This window comes from Magnolia sinica, chromosome 15 (genome assembly GCF_029962835.1).
Source record: "Magnolia sinica isolate HGM2019 chromosome 15, MsV1, whole genome shotgun sequence".
NCBI lineage: Eukaryota > Viridiplantae > Streptophyta > Magnoliopsida > Magnoliales > Magnoliaceae > Magnolia > Magnolia sinica.
In genome coordinates this window covers 964433-987642 of record NC_080587.1, presented here as the reverse complement: position 1 = coordinate 987642, position 23210 = coordinate 964433, and the positions used below count along the sequence as shown (strand labels likewise).

The 23210-nt window shown below is 42.1% G+C and overlaps 1 protein-coding gene across 1 annotated transcript; it reads left to right on the top strand.

The window, feature by feature from the left end:
* The first annotated feature begins 635 nt into the window (after positions 1 to 635).
* On the top strand, positions 636 to 16569 carry LOC131227381 (glucosidase 2 subunit beta-like). Its single transcript, XM_058223169.1, has 15 exons — positions 636 to 758; positions 865 to 978; positions 4225 to 4320; positions 5780 to 6019; positions 8026 to 8201; positions 10042 to 10140; positions 10931 to 11270; positions 12350 to 12454; positions 12582 to 12683; positions 13464 to 13521; positions 13643 to 13711; positions 14729 to 14816; positions 14902 to 14963; positions 15406 to 15457; positions 16143 to 16569. Exons 1-15 carry the CDS (start codon positions 650 to 652, stop codon positions 16203 to 16205), a joined length of 1773 nt encoding a protein of 590 aa, XP_058079152.1. The 5' UTR covers positions 636 to 649; the 3' UTR covers positions 16206 to 16569.
* The last annotated feature ends 6641 nt before the right edge of the window (positions 16570 to 23210 follow it).

Below are 23210 nucleotides of genomic sequence, written 5' to 3'. Positions count from 1 at the left end.
GTGGACTGATATTTGTGACCGACCGGACAGACCCGGATCCAACAATCGGGTTTCAAGTGCACTCCAGCCAGGGCACCTTGTACTCGCCTGTCAGCGCGTGGAAGATCCAAACCGCTCATCAGGTGGATCTCCCTTGCTAAATCTCAGATCCGATTAGTTGGACCAAAATCCAACCCTTCAAATAGGTTTCCCACAATGAGTATTGATTAATGCAATAATCACCCCCTATTCATGTATTATGTGAGCCACACCATATAAAATAATTCCTAACCGCTGATAATAAAAAAATATAATCGTGGCCTGCATGATGAGTGGATGTGGGTATTCTTTGCATGAGGTGATCCTCATGGCTGGGAAAACCTATTGGACGGCTTGGATTTAGCACGCATATGCATGACAGGCTGGATCTGTACCTTCTCATCCAAAACAGTTGTGCTGGTCTGATCATCAGGTGGGCCGTTCTTCTGCACGATAGACGGACGGTTAAAACAAACTGACCAGCAAGATCAGCAGATGGTCCCACATGCTGAGCGGCTTGGGTTCTCACACGTGTTCCAAGTTCCCACGTGCGCGAGAGGCACAGAGCTTCCAATCTCCCCTCCTGAACTAGTTTTCTTCCGCCACTCTCATCTCTCTCTCTCAGCAGATCATGAAATCAAACCTCCGATGCTGTCTTCTACTCGCATTCCTCTGTTTGATTTCAATCCCAATTTCGGCTTCAGCTTTCTCCGAGCAATTATTAGGAGTAGCTCCTGAAGGTATCTGATTAACTTCCATCTGTATTCTTCCTCCTTTTTTTCTATTTGAAAAATGGAAGAACAGTTATGTAATTATTTTATTCTTTTCTATGGTTTGATCAATCAGATGAAAAGTACTTCCAATCCAATGTGATCGAATGCAAAGATGGGTCGGGGAAATTCAACGAAGAGAAGCTGAATGATGAGTTCTGTGATTGCCCAGATGGAACTGATGAGCCAGGTCTCTCTCTCTCTCTCTCTCTCTCTCTCTCTCTCTCTCTCTCTCTCTCTCTCTCTTTGAGATTGTGTTTTGTTGTTGGATTTGAATATGGAGAAGTGGGTATTGGGTTTTTCAGATTTTGAGTGTTTGGAAGGGGTTTTGGGTTGAAGGTTTCTTTTCTTTTCTTTTTGTACTGAATTTCTGATGGGCTGGGGTTTGATTTTCTTGTTTAAAGAAAGTAACCGTAGAACAGTTTATTAATGAGTTTTTAGATTGCCAGATGGAACTGGTGGGCATTGATTGTTGTTTTAGAGTTATCAATTATTATTATTTTTTGCTTATTTGTTTTTTGTTTTTGGTTTTTGTTTTTGTTTTTGTTTTTGTTTTTTTTTTTTTTTTGTTTTTTTGTTTTTTTAATTTGAAGCTACTGGCATTTTAATCTTTTTGCGTTTTTTTCGTGGGTATGTTGTTGTTTGGGTGCTATCATGTATTTATTTGAATAATGGTGGGTTGGGTTGGATATTATCATTGCAATGTAGAAGTAAAAGAGATGCATGTCGATAGGTGTTGTGTGGATAAGTTGAATTCTCCTTTTCAAGTTTGGAATGCACTTCAGGAACTTCTGTCAGAAGGTTGTGATTTCTCAGTTGCGATTGGTTATTGGGAAAGTGATATGAAGCGGACGAGTTTCTGTTGGAGCAGGTTATTTATGCATAGAGGGTGGAATGTGAGTGTATTCCAATGCATAAGTGTCAAAAGGAGTGAAAGGAAATGGAAAACATGGTCCCATGATGACTCAAGTCCTGGAGCGGGTTAGTTATGCACAGAGGGTGGAATGTGAGTGTCTGTCCAATGATGGGAAAACACCATCTCCGTGATGGGAGTAAAACCAATAATGGGTTGGATGAGATTTGATGATTGCAGTGTAGAAGTAAAAGAGAGGTGTGGTGATAGGTGTCGTGTGCAAAAGCTGAATTCTCCTTTTCGGGTTTGGAATGCACTTCAGGAACTTTCACCAGAAGGTTGTGATTTCTCAGTGCCAATTGGTTGTTGGGTAAGTGATATGAAGAGGATGAGTTTCTGTGGGAGCGGATTATTTATGTGTGGAGGGTGGAATGCGAGTGTATTTCAAATGCATAAGTGTCACATGACTGAAAGAAAATGGAAAACTTGTTCTCCATGAATGACTTAAAGTCCTGGAGTGGGCTATGGGTGGAATATGAGCGTCTTTCCAATACACAAGTGTCATAGGAGTGAAAGAAAATCGAAAAAACCATCTCGGTGATGACTCACGTCCTGGAGGGAGTCGATGATGAAAAGTTGAGTATAGAAGCACTCTTTATCAAATTCATACTCATCCAACATTCATGCATGCAGCATGCCTCTGTTCACGCACACACGTCCATGCTTAGCGATTAAATCTGGCACTACATGCTCTAGACATCAACTGTTTGCAAATTCCCCTTTGTGGTTAGTGGTGTGGGTCCCGATTATATGGCATGTGAGTTGTGTTGGTGATCACGTATTGGTCGGTTGCTTGCTATTTTGAGTAGCCAACAATTGCAGCATGGTCTTTCACGTGTGCGGTGCTCCATCCTTAGTGGTTTGCCTGGGGCTGGGAACCACCCCTCCATGAACCTACATTGCTTACTCTCCTTTCGGGGTGTGCATGTAATACTTGGCCTAGGATTCAATGTTGGGTGGGACTGGGCAGCATGTGACTGGTGGGCAAAAGATCATAAATCTTTTCCCAAAAATCCAACCCATATTGTCAGGGAAAATGCTGAGACAATGACAAAGATGGTGATGATGATATATGTATGCATGTATGCTAACACACATACAAATTAAAACTGTGTGGGGATCCAAGGTGTAGTAGAAGCAGAGAGTAAAATACTCTACCCTTTTCATTTACTTGCAGATATCTCTTCTCATAATTGACCCTGTTGGCATCCTCTTGCACCTCACATGTAGCATGGTGAGTGCCTTTGTGATATTGCTATCTATAGGCTATGGTTTCTAAGAGCTTCAATCACAATTCCTTGTGGTTTGGTTAAATGGGATGTGTATTTGGTATATCTATTCTGCCCAAGGTATTCCGTATCGGTAACGGTGGCCGTAACGGTCACCACCATTACCGATACGGGGGCGTAACGATTGTTACGACCCCTGTAACGGTTGAAAATTTTCTTTTGCCTGAAAAATTCTGAAAAAATATTTAGAAAATCAAGAATAACGTAAATATTTCAAATATGTATTCATTTTTTATTTTGAACATGTTTATGGTAGTGTAATGGTCCACTCTTTGGTGAGAGTGTTGTATCGGGCTGTCTAGTGAATTGTTTAATATGATTATGTCTCTAATGTCTACACATCACAATCAAGCATTAGAACTATAAATCAGAAAAAGGCATAAATACTGTTTTTTCAATTTTTTGAAAAAAAGGCCCTCGGAAATTCTATTCGCACAAATCACTTCAATCACAGTTTTAATCTTAAAAGCTATTGTAAGAGTGGTCGAAATCTGTTGTAAAATGATATAAGAGAGTTTTTGGAATGAGAAAAGTGAAAAAGAGGAGAAAAATGAATTTAAACAGATAAAAAAAGTTATCGTTTTTTGACCGTACAGGAGTAATGGTCATTATGTCCTGTAACGGCCTTTACGGCCACCGTAATGGCTGATATGGTCTCAAAAAATTAACTTCTCCTTTTCACCCCCGTATCGCGTAACGGTCATGGCTGTTACCTATACATATCGGCCTTTATGGGCGGATCATAACGGATACGGAACACCTTGGTTCTGCCACTATTTACTGAATAGGCAGTAAATGATCATTATGTTACAGAAGCTTCTGAACCAGGTGACTCAAAGCATGGGTGTCCGCTGTTGGTTTTCTCATATTTCTGCTGCAAGAAAGTTTACACTTGTTTTTTGTATTTTTTTGGGGTCTATTTGGAAATGGAATTCTGTAAAGCAGAAGAAAAAATCGTCTTAGAACAGATGAATGATGGGTTCTGTAAATTGTGCAGAAATCAGAGTGCACTGATGAACCAGGTCTGTTGTTTTGCGAATTTGGATTATTTCATCTTTAGATGTTTATTGTGTATGGGGCTTTCTGTTCAATGGATTTTGTTTATTTAAGATGTAATTTTCTGGGTGGGGATCTGATTAATTGTTGAATCTAGAAAGTTGAAACCCATTAAGTTTTCATTTTGTTTCTTGTGAACTGGGTTTTGCTTACGTAGTTAAATTTCTGCAATTTACAGGAACATCAGCATGCCCAGATGGAAGATTCTACTGTCGCAATGTGGGCCACACTCCACTAACGTTGTTCTCTTCAAGAGTGAATGATGGTATTTGTGGTAAGAATTATTTCTGGACTGTTGGTTTTCATACTCGAGCCAAGTTTTGAATTCCAAGTACTTTGTACAATAGAGGAAGCATACATTCTTTATGATGTTATTTCTACTGTAATGTTGGTGGTCAGTTATTGACATAATTTTCATATTCCTTTCTCCTCTCATGGATAATTTGAGAGTGTTGGCTATAATATCTGTTATCATTGAAGTTTTCTTGTATAAGAGTGTGTTTTATAAGAAGAAGTTTTGAATATGCAAGCAGCTTATATCTTCTATTAAAATTTTCCTTCGTGTCCAAGAGCTTTGCGAAGCCCACGACACATGTACAAGTCAGTTAATGCACCTGCCACCACATATGCCTGTGTGGGCTGCATGGTAGGCAGGTGCAGTATCCAAGCCATCCATCAAAAAGGTACCACTATGTAGATTCCTTATCCCAAGCATCAAGTTGGTCCACTAGTGTGGGAAGGATTGTCCAAAATTTCCTAACCTGTCCACTTATTTCTAATATCATGGCACACCTACTGAGTGGAGCGTCTTTGTCTTTGGGCAGTAACATCTACATGGTGAGGTCCACCTGATGGATGGCTTGGATATTTCACTTGTTTGCCATGTTGGCTCATGTGGTGGTGTGTGCATTAGTAAACTTGTACCTGCATGTGGGCTTAGCAAAGCTCCAAGTCCAAATACCTTGAGTTTGCTTCATTGTTCTGTTCTTATTTCTTTTAGATCTTGAACTTTCATGTATTACTGAATTGCTTGACACTGATCATTCAGTAACTAGAAGTTGGGTGTAGAAAATATACTTTTTTTTTTTGGGGTGCTGAATGCCTTGTTCAACTGACGGAGGTTTGGAAATATGTCGTGTACAGTTGTTTTTCATGGAGTCAAATGTGTCACCTTTTCTTTAAGAAGAATACAGATACTAGGGAGTCATTATAAGTATGAACAATATTGATTTCTTGGCAATTCCTACCTGCTTCCTGCCCTTGGAGGATCACTAACTCCTTTGCTGAATTTATTGGTCCCTGAGAACAATGAAAATGGTTCCCAATAGTTTAGTTGACAAGGGAGTCAAGCTTCCTTATTTTCTTATGTGGGACCAGACCCAAGTGTACAGGTGGGGGTTGGTTGCATCTTTTTCCATTTCTGATCTGCCATCAAGTTCCCATTCATTATTTTCCTGATCAAATTTGGAGACTTTATTCAAACAACTGAATGTCTTAGTGTCAGCTATGAATTCGTAACTTCTATTACAGCAATCCTCATGTCTTAGATGTCATCTTCACTTCCTGTAAACAGGTGATTAACTGCTCATAAATTCCTTGATGTTTGACACTTCTATTTCCTGATTTTTTTCAAAATTTTTGCATGTGCATATTTAATTTATAGCATGTTCTCATCTGAAATACCTATCTTACTCCTATTTATTTTTTAATTTTATTTTGGACACAATGAGCAGATTGCTGTGATGGGACCGATGAGTATGATGGTAAAGTGAAGTGTCCAAATACTTGCTGGGAGGCTGGTAAAGTAGCCCGGGACAAACTAATGAAGAAGATTGTGACGTATCAGGAGGGTGTTACTATAAGGAAGCAAGAAGTGGAAAAAGCAAAACAGGCAATTGTTAATGACGAAGTGGAGTTGTCAAAACTGAAAGATGAGGAGAAGATACTCAAGGGGTTGGTTGAACAACTCAGAGGTAGGGATTTATCAAATACTCGTGCGTATTTTGTAGATTATGTTCTTGGATCAATATACATGCAGGGCTGTCAACATGGCTGGGCCGAGGTCTGCGTAAGCCCAGCCGGCAAAGTAGAGCCTAGGCACAAGCTTGGCCTGGGTCCATAATGGGCCATAACAGAAAGGCTTGACCCTGGCTCAGGATGTTTATGCTTGGCATGAGCTCAAACCTGGCACCAATCCATTTGTGCAAGGTTTGCTCGCCAAGCTTGTATGGGGGTCCAAGAAGAGGCTAGTTCTATCATCAGTTGGGCTACACTGGGAGACTATCCTTATTTTTGGTCAGAAATGGTGACCACTGATCTACTGTATATATGGAATGTGTAAATAAATTGAAACTGTCCAAAAATAATGTCGCTATTGTGGATGGGCAATCGTATGGTTAGATCATGGATATTCTTAAGGCGTGGACTTTCCATTATGGGGCCTTGCATGTCAATGATCTGGATGGCCGAAATGGGCCCCTCCAAGAAAGAAAGACCCAGATTGGGGATAGAGAGCATAACCTTTCTTGTGGAGATTCTTCTTCTTAAAAAAATGGAGGTTTTTTTTTTTTTTTTGTTTTCCCCTTTCTGTGGTGGGTTCAAGGGAGGGGTTTTCAAGAAGAAATAAAGATAAATTCATAATATTCATTAATTAAATACAAGATAGATTTTTTTTAAAAATCTTATATGAATATAATCCAATATATTATGAAAACGACCTGTCAGCCTGGCCCGAAACCCTGCTGGTCTACCCTGCCAATTGACAGCTACATATATGCATGGCACCTATATAATGTGTATCTTTAATTTTCCAGCTTGACAAAGAAACCGGCCAGACCATCCTAGATTTAACAACTTTTTCTATTGAGATCCAGCTCAAGCCTGAGCTTGAACAAAAATGGGCCATGCTCCTGACATGGCTTCCCCAAATTTCAGACCCATGTGCCAGGGTGGGTGTAAATTTCAGGCCTGAGAAATTAATGGACCACATTCAGGCTTACCTTAGCCAGCCCATCAACTCCACCGTTAACACTCATTCCACAGTCTTGCCATTATTCCTATTTTATAGATTAGAATCCTTGCATGCGTTGCTGCTTAGTTGTCTTATTGATTCTTATGGTCATGGTGATTTTAAAATACGAATAAGATATTTCAGTTGTTTACAGAGCTGAACACAAACCAAGCCAGCTCGGTTAGCTTGCACGGTTTGACCCGATTTAGCTCAGCTTGGTTCAGCTCGAATAGCCTATTTGAGCCGGGCCGAGCCTAGAAATCCCAACTTGTTTCAAAATCGAGCCGAGCCTGAGCTGTATGCTAGCTTGGTTTGCAAGCCTACCCGAGTCCCGACCAAGTGGCGAGTACCATCCTCTCCTCCTTTCTCATTCTTTGAATCTCATCTTCTTCTCTCTACCTACACCCAACTAGTTGATCTGTACGCTGCCCAGCCCGCCCGCCCACCCACCCGCCACACTTGACTCCAATTTCCCTTTGTTTTCTCTCTCTCTCTCTCTCTCTCTCTCTCTCTCTCTCTCTCTCCTCTTTCTTTCCTCTTCTACTCTCTCCCTCTCCTCCACAACAACCCGACCCGCACACGGCACACCCTACTCGCCCACGGCTGCGACCCAAGCCAAACCCCGAAATATCCCCTAAAATCTCTAAATACCTCAAAATCCCCCAATAGGCCAAGACCCCAAACCAATATCCACAAAAAATCCCAAAATCTGAGCCGAGTAAGCAACCTAGCAAGACAGCTCGAACCTGGCTCAAGTTCGGCTCAATTCGATTACCAAACCAAGCCAAGCTGACCAGGTTGGCTCGATGATCAAGCTGAGCCGAACTCGAGCCAGGCCCCTTGGCTGAATGAGCCAAGCTGAGCTGGGCAGAGTTCATCTCTGTTCAGCTTGTGTACAATTCTAGTTGTTAATTGGTATTATATGGCCATTCATCCCGTTATAACATGTTTTCATGGCCTTCTATGTAGAGCGCAAGGAACAGATAGAAGAGGCAGAGGAGCAAGAACGCAGAGAGAAAGAGAAGGAAGAGGAGAGTCTAAGAGAAGCAGAGAGGAATGCGAACAAGCAAGATAAACAACACTTAGAAACTCCGCGTGATCAAACAAATGAGGTTGAAGGCAAATCACTAGAGGAATTGGGTCAGGTTAGTGCTGATCCCAGTTAATTGGGATAAGGCTTAGATGATGATGATTGGGTCGGGTTAGTGCCCGGGCCCCCTTTTACTCGTTGCTAATTTGCAATGTTTAACTTAATAAGCTGGACTTTTTCTAATCTTGCATGAGAATGTACCTCGATCCCCATACCTGCCTATCATGTGCAAACATGGCACACACGTAGAAGTGGAAGACATCTATCAAGTAGGCCCCACACTGTAGGTGTCCTGGGTAAAAAACCAGGGTGGTTCACTCATCAGGTGACTGTGGTCTACAATAATATGAAACAACTTGAGAGCTAGTCCGAGATCTTACCCGTCCATTTGTTTTGTACTCCATTGAGTGAAGCAGCCTGATGTTTGGGCCAGGGTGTATAAATGGTAGGGTCCACCTGATGGACTACTAGAATGTTGCACAGCTCTGCCACGTTTGCACATGTGGAAGAATATATGGAGGCTGGGGCCACCATACGTGCATGTGTCCTTATCAACCCTCTGATAGGCTATAATAGGAACTTATCTTTTGTGGTGTTTGGGCCACAACTTTGCATGGGCTCCTTTGTGTTCTACCACAAATAAATCTTTCCACGATTTTCCACTACGTGATCTTCATGGTGGGTATGCACAGCTCAGATGTCCTGCCCACAATAGCACATAGGCATGTGGCATGGATTGCAGGTGAAGTTCACATGCATACTTGTATAGGTGATCAAACCTCATTAATTGCCTACTTTTTTTCTTTGTTATGAAGGTGTTTGGCAGGTCATCCCACATTCAGTCTTGTCGAAATGCTTGTCGTTTGACTCTTTATGCCATTTAACCTTTTTGCAACCTCCTTTTCAATTCACTATCATAAATCTCATTGATTTCTATGGTTCTATCAGTTATTGAGCTATCATAAGCTATAGTGCTTGAGTACATTCCGCGAAAGCCTCATCAATAGTATATATAATGCGAGCATCTTTTGGACATTTTTGCCCCCACAATTAGTTTTTGCAGGGTGGGGACCTTTGGATATTCAAAGTACATGGGAAGACATTTCAAAAGATGGTAGGGGAATTTTGGGAACTAAACAATGGCTGTTGTTGGTTGAACACTTCAGATTTCACCTCAAAAAGCCAGCAACGGCTAAGATTTTAGCCGCAAGAAACAACTGATTATTTAATGCCAGTAGCTCGTTCTCTTCTCTGTGTAGTCCACCTGATGGTACTACCAAGGGCTATTTTTGTCTTATCAACAAAAGCTAGGTACATATGTGCACAAGGGACTGTGCAACAAAGGCTTTGTGGGGCCCCCTGTGATCGCACGGTAACATTTGAGTGTACATATGTTGCACTTGTGTATGCTAGGATATCATCCCCGAAACAAGACAGATTTAAAGATCTAGGGGACCACAACACTGGAAAAGGAGAGATGAGTCGCCACCGCTGAAACCTTTCTCTCTCTCTGCATATAGACCACAGTGCGTATGGCTGCCCTGTTTTCCTTGGTCTCTGTCCCTTTTTTTCTCCCCTACTCTCCCCACTTGCGTTGCACATTCCATACCCTAGTGGAAAGTAATTTCCTCTTATCTACTGTGAAGACTGAAAATGGTGCATCATTACCCAATCAATCTAAAAAAAAAAAAAAAAATTCTACAATTTTTTTTTAAAAATTTAATTTAATTTTTTTAATTTTTTTTAATAAATCGGTAAGGACTGGTTTTACTAGGTAAAAAAGACAAGTGCAATACATAATTCGAAGAAAACTGTGCTTGCTTGCGATTGCCTCTTATAAGTGGGGAACTTTGGAATTCGGTATCAGTTTGTCATTTCTTATATTGTTGCTACAGCATGCAGAAGAAGACAGTGGTGATGCTGTGGTTGAAGATGAAACTGGTCATGAGTCTGGAACTGGAAGTGTGACATCTCGCTATGATGTATTAAAAGAGGTAAAAAGAAAGCCATAGATTGAATTGCTAGAATCTTTCTAGGAATTTTTGGGGCATGGACCATCCACAATGGTATCCATTAGACCAATGGCTGGGATTGTTAAACCATTGGCCCCACCTATAGAATCTGAAAAGTCGAAGATGCTGCCCATTTCCTCGGGTCAAGGATCATATAGTTACTATGTAGATATATGATGCTTTTGTTACTATCACTGCGTCATCTTTCACACCAGAACTGTCCTACTTTGCACATTCCCAAGTCATTCAATTTATGCTGTTGGCCAGTGAAGAAAGTGGGTGCCAATTTTTGGGCTCATTCCAATCTTGGTTGAAAGACTCAGTGACTTGGATTGCCTTGTTCGGGCCTGAGTTGAGTCGAGGCTGAATTGGCCTGACTTGCCCAAGTCGTTGGTGACTCGTGGTGCTGAACCAGATTGGGTCCCACTGAATCTGAGTTGACTCGTCCAAGTCACACCTGACTTGGATGAGTCTTAAAACTATGACTCCAATATACAATTATGTCCTCTTTGGGTGCCACTTATAAATGAGTTCATCTCATTTTAGTTAACAATAATTATGTAAGCATAGGTACTGTTATTTTAGTCCTTACCAAAATCTCTGGCACATAATTACTGTTAACTGAAATGAGATAAAATAATTTTTAAGTGGCAACCAAATAAGGCCTTAGTTTACTGGAGAAATCGAGCTCTCCCTTTGGCTGGGTGCTCTTTTAGTAATCGGGTGGCAAGCCTTTTAAATGCTTTTGACTGTTGCATGCATGCTTTTGCAGGAGCAAGAAAAATCTGAAAATACTGAAGGGCTGTCTAGAGAAGAACTGGGCCGTCTTGTAGCTTCTCGTTGGACAGGAAAAAGTGCTGGTCAGCAAGCCAGTGGATTAGATGGTGCGAAGGGAGTAGAACATGAACATAATCCAGAGATCCCTGATGTTACAGAAGACGATCGTGTTGATGACGACTATAAAGACCACTCTTCAAGAACAGACGGAGATGGCCAGAAGGACGGCGATGATGAAATGGAAGGCAGCGAGATGGATGATGAGCTTGGCGACGAGGACTATGATCCTCTCGAGTCGTATGACACAAACGTGGAAGACAAAGTGGAGTTTTCAGGCCAGTGGTCTCATGTCCCCTGTCCCCTTTGGAGGCTGTTAGTAGGGCTGGCAATGGGATGGGATGACCCATTGCACTTCTGGGCTTGACCATCAATGGCCAGGCTTTTTCCTGCATTCAGGCTGGATGAATAAATGGTCTGGCCCTGGTTGAGGTTTGGCGACCTCTTTTGACTGAGGAATGGCCCAACTCAGGTCGAGGTCCATTTATGACTGTTATGGGCCATGCCTGGCCCTGAATTGGAGGCTGATAGATACATGGGCTGGGCCCCATTACCCAATTAGCAAATGAAAACATTAAAGTAACTCGCATAGGTGCAGGGGTGATAATTTATTTTCACTAACCCTGGAATGTTAGATTTGCACCATTAAAAAATGATGGTGACTCATCAAACCTACACTTTTGTAGTAGTATGGAAATTGAGACTGTCCAAATCTCTGATGCTGCTGGGAATGGAGCTCAACCAAAAATTACACTTGAGAAGACAATATTAACCATCTGATTTTTCCCTTTAAATTTAAACCACTCGTCGTTGTACTTTTATCTGTCCATTTGGGAGCAAAAAATGGATGGTTAGGATTGATTGATCATAGTGATTTTAGATGTATGCTCCAGCCACAATGGATCCATAATTTGGATGGTCTTGATGGCTGTATGTCAGTGCCACGTGAGAGGATGATTCACCACCAAGGTTTAAAGGATTGTTTGAAACTGGTATGTATCACCTGATACATACTGGTAACCCCCATCCATAATATGGGAGTATCAGCCCGAAATAGCCTGACACAGGGCAATACACAGAGGTATTTGTGGTGAAAGATATGCACGTAACACACCAATTTCAAACATTGGTCACTGCCATTTTTTGAATGGTGCAAAACTAACAAAGTATTTTATCCCTTCTCCACAAAGTCATTGCCCCCACATGGAGGTACGCTAGTGTGGTCCGTGGCTAAAGCCGGGCAATTGCCACCCTAGCTGTCCATGTGCCCAAAAAATGTTGTAATGCAAGGATTTGTTTCTGTGATTCAACCTATATTGAGATATCAGTATTACTCATTTTCCTTGTATGTGTTTAGATGTTACGAACCCAAGTAGCCAATCTTGGCTGGATAAGATACAGCAAACTGTCCGAAACATCTTACAGGCAGTTCCCTTGTTTAAGACTCCAGTGGATAAATCAGGTAAAACCGTTGAATGTTTTATTTATTTAGTTATTGGATGCTCATGTGCAGAGTAAAAGCATGAAAAAATGCATCACTTCTCAGTTCTCACACATCTTGACTTCTGCACACATCTTGACTTCTGCAGAGGCTGCTCTTGTCCGAAAGCAATATGATGATTCTAGTCAGAAGTTGTTCAAACTCCAATCAAGAATTTCGAGTCTGACTGAAAAGCTCAAAAATGATTATGGTATGTCGTTGAAATAAAGATTTTGATACTATATGGTCATTTATGTGTTTATGTGTGCTAATAGAGGTCACCTGATCCTAGAAGTGGAATGCGGGCCTGAAATTCAGGGCCAAGTTGATGCCGGTCATAAACAAGTCTCCTTGGCTTGGACCAGGACGTGATAGAAAGGCTTCCATAACTCAGCCCAACCCAATCAGCTTCTCTTTCATGCCCTGAATTTAGGCCTGGCCCACATGGGCCTGCTGCAAAGCCCAAACCAGGCCTATGTTGTGCCAAGCCCGGAAAAATTTTGGGCTGGTGATTAACAGGCCTATGCATGTGCATAGGCGTCCAACTTGGGTGAGTTTGGTCAGGTTGAGGGTCAACCCAAACCCAACCTAACCCACAACCCGACCCAACCTAAATTCCAACCTGAGGTGCCCAGCCTGAATTCCTCAGTACAGAATCCTTAAACCAACCCAACCCGACCTGAATTTGCTCAACCCGAACTCCAATTCGATTTAAAATTGAGTTGGAGTTTTCCAGCCCTAACCTGACCCGAGGACCCTGACAACCTGAACTTGGGTTGGGTAAGTTGGGTTTGGGTTGACCTGAACCCAAGTTGCAGCCTTGCATGTGCATGTGCATTGTGTAAGTTGATAACATGTTTATGACTCTGCATGCTCATCACATGAATGGACTAGTGGATGCATCCCATGCATTGGTGATTAGGAGCAGGAAGTCAGTGTTTGTCTGCATTTATACCATATGTTGCTGACTGTATTAATCTTTCAATGGTAGGGATGGAGAAGGAATTCTATTCATTCTACGATACTTGCTTTGAGAACAAGCAGAATAAGTATATACAGACTCGTGTATTTTTCTTGTCTATCTTTTGCTTGAGCTAGTCTTTTGGAAATACAATACTGTACTGTCATTTTATCTTCTTGCCCTATGGCCTCTGTAATTCTTTCTTGTAGGTATGTCTACAAGGTTTGTCCATATAAAGAAGCTTCCCAGGTGGAAGGCTACAGTACTACTCATCTAGGGTAAGTTCCGACAGTCTTGCATTTTGTTTCAGACCAGAATAGTCTACAACACCTGTTCGATGCAGTGCATAAAACACCCAAGCTCTTTGGTCCCTCTACGTGGTGAAATCCACTCCGTCCATCAGGTGGAGAGCCTTATGTTCTCCACACATACAAAAGATCAGCCTGATGGGCCCCACCAATGGAGACAATGCAAAATTGCGCGTAAACCTTAAGTTCAAGCGCTGTGGCCTGCTTGAGTTTTGTATATTTCTCTCATCCTGGTGGGTCTCACCTGATGAATGGGCTTTATGAAAGATATATGCAATGGTGGCCTCACACACAAACCAATGGTTGGTGTGCCATCTCCATTGTTCCTTGTGGTGTGGCCCACATGAGTTATCTGGCTAATATTTGGGCCTAGCACCTAGCATTGATGAACGCACCTGATGGATGGAATTGATTTTACATATTCAACATGGTGGGCCCCAAAGAGCTTGAGAGCCTGCAAAACAGGTGTTGTAGAGGATTCTAGTCCTGTTTCATGTCTTTCTTAACAAAATTACAGGTACCCAAAAAACAAAGTTTTCTAGTTCTAAACATTTTTAATCTGATCACCTCTGCATGCCTCCAATGTGTGCACACAAGTGTTAGATCTAAGCTGTCCATCTTGTGGGTGCATCATATATGTGCCCTTGGCCCAAGAATCAAGTTGATCGACTCATCATGTGGGCCAGTGTACAGAGAGAAAAAAAAAAAAGGACGGTTGGATAAACTTGGCCAATGGCCCGAATTTGAAATACAAGTCTGACCCATCTGATGGAAAATAGTTGTACAAAAATATAAACACAAATATGTAGTATCCGCACTATGATAGAATCTATCGTTGCCACAAATGTGTTTTAAACCAAGTATTCAAGCTGGAAGCTGCATGGTTGTGCATTTATATCCAACATGGAATGAAATCGCGTTCCATTCTCTCTTCTAAGTTGAAGAACCACCAACTCGCTTCTTTTCTCCATTTCTTCAAAATATCAGGCAATGGGACACATTCAAGGATTCTTACAAAGTCATGCAATTTACCAATGGTGATAGTTGCTGGAATGGGCCCAATAGAAGTTTAAAGGTACTATCTTGTCTTGTTAGATCAAGATGGGCAGTGGAATTTTAGAGATATTTTAATCCTTGGTTTCCATGCTTTCCTTACACAGGTGACGCTTCTGTGCGGATTGAACAACAAACTCACTGATATTGACGAACCAAGCCGTTGCGAGTAAGAATCTCGTTGTCTATTCAAGGACGATCCATCACCAAGAAATTTTATGTTTTGGCATGTGGATGCTCTCTGGTCAACATTGCTAGTTCGAAAAACATTGGGCCTGCTATGTGTGGCACCAATCCAGACTGCCAAAGTTGTGAGCCGATCGTGATATCATGTTGATTCGTTGATCCTTACCCGATCCATGAATGGACAGTTGAAAGGAATATGGGCGGCAACTTCCAAATTCAACAGGCAAGACTGGATGGCTTAGTCATCCACAATCAGGTGGATTATTTGAGCAGTCTGGATTGGTGTGCTGGTATGCCAAATTTTTTCTCCCCTCCCAAAAATAAAAGGCTGAAAATATTTAGTATATTTTATTCTTGGTCTTACATAGATTCACATGCCGTTGTACTTCTAATGCATTGCTACATCTTTTTTGCTGATATGGCAGATATGTTGCGTTGCTTTCAACACCTGCATTATGCCTTGAGGAAAAGCTAAAGGTAGTATTTTCTACGTTATGATCGATTATGAAATCTATGTACCTCGTTCCTATGTGAATTACTTTGTGGGACCCAAGTGGGCCATTCTGAGATCGTGAGATAAGAGCAATCTGCTGTGGATTGCAGATGACCTTATAATCATCTGGATTGGATGATCAAATCCATCCAATTAAGGGCCAGCAAAATCGATGATAAGATCATTTTTACTCTTACCATGCATTTCGCATTCTTTTAAACAGAGGACTTTGATTGTCCAATCATGGTAATTTTGGGGGGCCATGAGTGACCTGCTGTGAATCATAATCCATCCAACGGTCACTGGTGATTGCGGTTTTTAGACTCAGAGACTTAGATCGACTTGTTCAGTCTTGAGTCAAGACGTGACTCGTCTGAGTTAGGGGTGTATCGCCCCAACTCACCTGAGACGGGGGTGACTCAGGGAAGCGACTCATGGAAGGATTAGAAAGCGAGGAATTCAAGTCTGCTCATCTGAGTCGCACCCCACCCGGATGAGTCTTAAAGCCATGCTAGTGATAGTACGTGGACCCACCTGGGTCTGCACAGGGCCACCGAACTGAAATACAGTAACCGAGAAATCTTACTTTCTTTCCAGCTTTCTCAGCAATTCTCTTTTCTCCTTGATCGAAGCATTTTTATGAAGTGAACAACACTGGCAATGTGACAGGAACTGCAACATGAACTGGATTTGATGAACATGAACCAACCTCAAAGCCACGATGAGCTGTAATCTCCATGCAGAATGACCATTAAAAAAATAAATAAAAAATTCATACATGCAGCGGCAAGAGTATCCATCCAAGCTCAGACTGACATTGGTGTTCATCCCTTGTTGATCCTATAGAGATAATCGAAACAGCTGTTTACGGCCATATGACCACCACGAGATTTGAAGAGGACTCCGTATATCATTTTTTTGGGGCCCACTTCACCTTACGTGCTATGGTAATATTCTTTTTTCTTCTAATTGAAAGGGTAGATGGAACTTGAGGCCCATGACCACAAATCAAGGTCAGAGAGGCTGATCTTGATCCAGATTTGTTCAAAAGAATAGATGGACATTTTATATCCTCTTTTCTCTATTATTATTATTATTATTAAATGTTTCATTTGATCCTTTAAGTAACTAATCATCACCTCTATTGCCTACTGTCTTTGATTTCATATTATACTCTGTCGGCATTCATGTGCAGGTTGTGATGGAAGAATTCCGCCTGACGTGCACCAGGAACGTGCCATCGGTAGTTTTTGAACATGACATCAAGTTAAAACTAGGACCATCAACAGGCTGGGCCTCGGGTTGGCTTCGGCCTGGATTTTGAACTAGTCGGGTCTGGCTTGTTGGTCTGGCCCTGTTCAAAATGTAAGTTTTTCTTGGCCTGCGCCCGGCTGATCAACGGTCCTACTAAAACCCAATAAAATTTGATTGATGCTTGAAAATTCAAGATTTTGGTTTGTAGCAAGAGCCTTTTCAAATGCCAAAAATTTCAAATCACAGTAGTTGGTGAGTTTGAATTGGGCCTGCATTGACGGCTACTGCACAAGCGCAGGACGGGCTGTACTGATGCAGGACAATTAGCCACTTGCTCTAAAAGCTTGAACCGTTAAAGCATGGCAAATTAATCCCCTTATCTCATAACCCAGGCCCTGCATTGTATGAGTTAGGACTTATCTCATAACCCAGGCCCTGCATTATATGAGTTAGTACCTTGGTCGAACCTCCCTCATGGGCCCCAAATCACATGGCTACTGCCTCACACGAGCCACCTGCCTCACATAGGTGGGGCCTGCCTCGAGTGTGCCCCTGCATTCCACAGGCAACCCCACTCAAGCTTGGTGTGAAAATCCCCTGCATTACGTACCTTTAATAAAATAAAATAAATAAAATAAAATAAAAGGAAAGGGCTCGGACCCGGGCCTGTGGTTTTAAACTATGCCAGTAGGATAGGCCTGGTAAAATGTAGGGCTGATATTGTGTTGGGCTAGGCCTGAGCTAATGATGAATGGCCCAGCCTGCCCATTGGCGTGGTCCAATCATCGAGTGGGCCACCATCGACCAGATAAAAGGAGAGGACGCGGATTAGCTGCCGACAGGTTAAGTAGCAAGACTCGCACTGAAGTGACGTCACTAAGTTCTATGGGCCCCACTATGATGTATGTGTTGTATCCACACCGTCCATCCATTTGGAGAGATCATGTTAGGGCATGAGCTAAAGAATGAGGGAGAATCAAAGCTCTAGTGGACCCCACCATAGAAAAAGTGGGGAGAGTGACGCCCACCGTTGAAACCTTCCTTGGGTCTCCCATGATGTTTACTTGAGATCCAACCTGTTCATGAGTTAACACAGACATGAAAGAAGGGAAAACACAAATATCAGCTTGATTAAAAACTTCTGTGGCCCCTAGGAAGGTTTCAACCGCGGGCGTCACTTTCCCGTGGTGGGTCCACTCGAGCTTTGAATCTGACTCATTCTTCGTCTCATGCCCTAAAATGATCTCTCCAAATGGATGGACGGTGTTGATATAATACATACATGATATTGGGCCCACAAAACTTGGTGACGTCACTTCAGGAGAATGGACTATTCCAGTTCCCAACATCCAATTCACCATAAATGGGTAGTTTAAAGACATCTGTCTGATCCTTGCATTTTTTTGGTGATTCAAACTGTTTATATCATGGGACCCCCTTCATTTTTCAGTGATCCAAACCGTTTATCTCATGGGACTCGTTGTAGATGGAGGATACCCAAGAAAAAATAATAATAATCTTAGATTGAACTATTTTGAACTTTCAATGTTTGAATTGTGGTATGCATTATTCATAAGAGGAATTTGGGATCCTCACTGCATGAAATGATCCAGTCCATTGATCTGCTAGTCCCCACTGTGGATGCAGTCATCATCTTAGCCTTCTCATAGCATGGATGCAGCAAGTCCCAAAACCCTTTTATGCAAGGCCAATCTTAACCTTTGGACAGTTGAGAAAAGAAATACGGCAATGGTCTACATTTAACTGAGAAAAAAACAGCCCAGGCAGTGAGGATTTTTGCAATCTGGTCGAATCTAAGGCATGGCCCATCTGACCAATGGTCCGGATCTGTGAACAATGGGCCCCTCTTGCTCAAACTGAAAACTCAAAAGTGCACCGTTGCCCATCTGACCAATGGCCTGGATCGATGAACAGTGGGCCCCATTTGCACAAAACCCAAAGTATACCGTTGACTATCGTGGGGTGTGGATCGTGCCATTCCTTCATTCTCCCACTTCATGGAATGTGCTTCATGTGGGGTGTGATACCTGCTGCCTGCAACCTTTTTACTGTTCCCAAAATGCCCCTCTTTCATCTCCTCTCAGGGGGGCATTTGTGGAACACAAAGCATCTTTCCTGCTGATGTGGCCCACATGGGTCTACGGTGCTGAGGCTTTGATTGTACGCAATGTATGAGGACCGTCCATTTAGGGAATTTCTCAAATCATGAAGGCATCCAACTGCCTCTTTAAAATGGAGAGATTGGTCCAATTACCATGATGCCCCTACCTTTATAGTCGAAATTACCAAAACAACTCCTCATCTTGTCAGCCCATTTATGATCCAAACCGTTGATGCAGTGGGCCTCATCATGGATGGGGGATGAGAAGCTGATTGCCCAAATCCGAAGATCCTGACCCTTTGGTGTGGTGGCCTGCGAATGCACGGTTGGGAGAAAAGTATAAAGCAACGGTCCAAATTCAACAAGGGTAAAATATTTTCATATTGGGAGTTTTGCAGGGCACCCCTCAACCATAGGGAGGCTCGTCATTTCAACGGTTTGGATTATACTATTGTGGGTCCTACATATACAAAATCAGAGGTGGGCATTCAATCCCCACTCTTTCATATGGCGTGATCCACTTGAGGTTTTGATCTACCTCATTTTTGGGATTATATCTTATTATCATCTTGTAAAAATGATGGACGGATCGGATTCCTCACGGAATTATCTGTGGGCTCCACATAGCTTCCGCCTACAGGAACTTCCTGTGGCTGGGCGCACACGGAGTACGCGTTCGGAAAAAACGGTGTTCCATGATTCAAGGGGCAGCATCCAGAAATCGACAACTGTAAATGTCACCTTTTTTGCCCAGCGTCCTTTTAAAGCGCTCCCAAACCTTACTTTCCCAAAGTAAACTATTTGTACGGACACACTATATGCAGACGAAAATACTGTCTGTAGACAGCGTGGAATGATGCCTATAGCTACGGTTATAATCCGTAGCTATAGGTAGTGAATGTAAGGATACTTTCGCCTGCAAATAGTGTGTCCGTACAAATGGTTTACTTGGGGAAAGTAAAGTTGGGGAGCGCTTTTAAAAGACGCTGGGTAAAAGGTGGCTTTACAGTGGTCAATTTCTCCCGAGAGTAACGATCCAGTGGGCTATGTACATAAAAAAAAACTTTCCTATGCACCTAGTTTCATTTGGACACGTGTACGACCCAGATCATCCTCTAGACCTCCCATCTGGGCCTACCGAATCTTTATCGACGGCCTTGAAAGAAACTTACTGAGTAGATGATCCAAAACATGCATTTACTATCATGCAAAAATAGATGGACAATATCATTCCTAGAAAATAGTTCCAACAAAAGACGATCAGGACCATCCGATATTTTTTCTCAATACTGGAATAAGAGTAAAATGGACCAAATGAACGGTCACGATATTTGATATGAATTGTTCACATGTCCATACGCAACTAGGTGTACGGTCAGATTTTTTACACTTAGCCCACTAGATCGTTTCTCATTCGCAATTGGCCCGCCAATCTTCTTCCACAGGCTATCATTTACATAAGTTATTCACCTGCGTGTAAAAGTTATTCAACCGGCTGTGCTGGCAAGCGTGTCAGTTTTACGCCATCCAAATCGATGAATTAACTGAGCCCTTTATGATTATGGGATGTACCAAAAATCATCTCTATCCAATCATTATGTGGGCCACACCTTATGGAATTATCGTACAGCCCTTAAAAACCTTCAAATTCAGTCGGTGACCCACGTTATATACTTGGATCGGCTTGAATTTTGGATCGTCCAACTTCAACAGTAAGATGACGCTGATGGCCAGTTCGGATGCGATATACATACCATGGTGGGGCCCACCTGCAAACCCTTGTGGGAATTTAGAGGGAGCAGCCTTTTTTTTTACTGCCCATTTGAAAGCAACCCATAGTGGGTGGATGGCATTGATCCAGTATCTATCCACGGTGGGCCAAGCTTTTAACGGTCGAGATTTCATTATAAGTACGCCACGTGTACGTGGACAACTCACCACTATTTACAGAAAATGGCAGAAAACAAGTATCTTTGCCTACGTTACTACAGTAAAGAACAAAACCAACGTATACAACCGGCGGCGAGTCTAAATCCACTGCGAGGCATGGACCCCACGCATTGGGAAATGGATTGGCTACTCCCCCTGCCTCTAGCCCCGTGGCAAGTGATCGGTGCTCTTTGGGGCCCACCATGATGTATATGTTTCATCCATTCCGTTTATCCATTTTTAAAGATTATTTTAGTTCTTTATACCAAAAATGAGAGGGATATAAATCTCAAATGAACCACACCACAGGAAAAAGAAGTGATTGGATATCCATTATTAAAATCCTCCTAAAGCCCACTGTACTTTTTATTCGACATCCAATATATTGATTAGGTCAAATAGGCCCAGATGAAGTGAAAAAACAAATATCAGCTTGATCCAAAAACTTTTATGGCCCCCAAAAGGTTTAATGGCTGACGCTCATTCAACACTTTTTCCTGTAATGTGGTCCATTTGAGATTGTTATATATCTCGTTTTTGGTCTCATATCATAAAATGATCTGGAAAAATAGATGGACAGAATGGATAAAACACATACATCATGGTGGGGCCCACAGAGCACCGACCATCATCCATTGGCTGGTGGCAGGGGGAGTAGCCAACCCGTTTCCCACGCATTGCCTCTTTCTTAAACGGTGTTGGCTTATCTACAAAACACGTGGCGTAAATATACAGACCCACCGAGTCTGGCCCACTGTTGATGGAAAACAGATTGAAATCAAACCGACCATGCCCATCCAACGAACGGTTGAAGAAAATTTTAGTTAGAAATTCACATTCAAAGGTCAATCGGGTCATCAGCTTTATCCATGGAGTTTGATTTTCGGGCTGTGATCCGTCACCTATGATGAGCCCATTTTGAACGGTGCAGATTAACTTATTGGATGAATCACCACCATTTAAGAAACTCTACGACCAGCACAAAATAGCTTCCTCAGAAACAGGTGCCCAGGAAGCTTCTATTTTTTTTAGCAACGATACATACTCTCGCAATGCGACGGTCCACATTCATGCACGGTTAGAAATTGTACTCATAGCATACATTAACTCAAAATAAACCGTCCAATTTGTGGATCCCACTTCAGATAGATCATAACACGAAAATCAGATAGTCTAACCTTTGATCAATGGACATTTGAATTTTCATTTTGGACCGCTCAATATTTTTCTTTCGACCTATATTAGATGCCATCTGTAAGTTAGGAACTAATTTCAAATCGACCGTTGATGTACGATCCATATAGAGTGGGTCCCACCTTATTTGTACGGCTTAATTTAAGTAACTTGAATGAGAGATGTAACATTTTTTAGTGGAAGCCATTCCACCGTACCGTAGTACTAAACCGTTATAATGGAATAGTTGCTTTCTTGGCTGTTTGCACCTTCACCGAGATATTTCAACCAATTCCCAGCCTGGCAGGGTCTGTTTGTAGGTCCGTTCTGTCTACGTCGCGACTCGAATAACTACTATATGTCGTCTCATGGGGGCCCACATAAGAGATGATCAGGTCATCGGATCTGTCCATCTTCTATTTGATCTTATCATTGACTCTTATGTAATAATAAACTTAAAAATAAAAGGTTGAATGTTGATTTTGAAATTGAACTTCGACCATGAAAAGAAATTTTTTTCAATGGTTCATATTCAGCTATGATATCGATGGTCAGAATCATCCACTAATTGATGAGTTTTAATGATTCTAATATAGCATCCATAAAATATGCTGTTTTGATGGCTTTGTCTTCTCTTCAAGTGGGCCCCAATGGAGCGTTATATGCTGGTGAATCTTAGTTGCGACAGAGGCAAAAAAACGAACCCATTGGAGGGAAGATAACTGATGGCGGGTGGCTTACAGTGAAGTGTGATCTGACTGTGGGTGTACTAACAACCTAAGGCAACGTACCGAAACTTGTGGTACTGTATTAAATTTCCAGCGAACATACAATCTTCTTAGAACATCAGTACCGTTCAAACTATATTACATAAGATTAAGATCATGCCAAATTAAAATCAGACCAGTCCTTAGATTATGTGGGCCATACTATTTTAATCAACGGAAAACCGACGGTTTGATTCAGCATCCACTTTTGGCCCAAGTAGTGAGCGGATCAGATTGATTTTCAAGAAATTTGATCTTCATTGTGGGGCCTACATTTTTCATGGTAGAGATTTTGTCAACAGATGGAATTTTGTCGAGAAATTTGAAAGTGTACGACGAGTTGTGGTACAGTTGCCGGTCCGTGATCTCTTCCCGGAAGTAAAAAGATCTGGTGCGCTCGTTGGAAATGTGCACTGAGATCTGGTGCGCTGCAACATCTCCTCACCATCCATCAATGGGAGATATGCAGATCTTAACATCAATTCCCTCCAA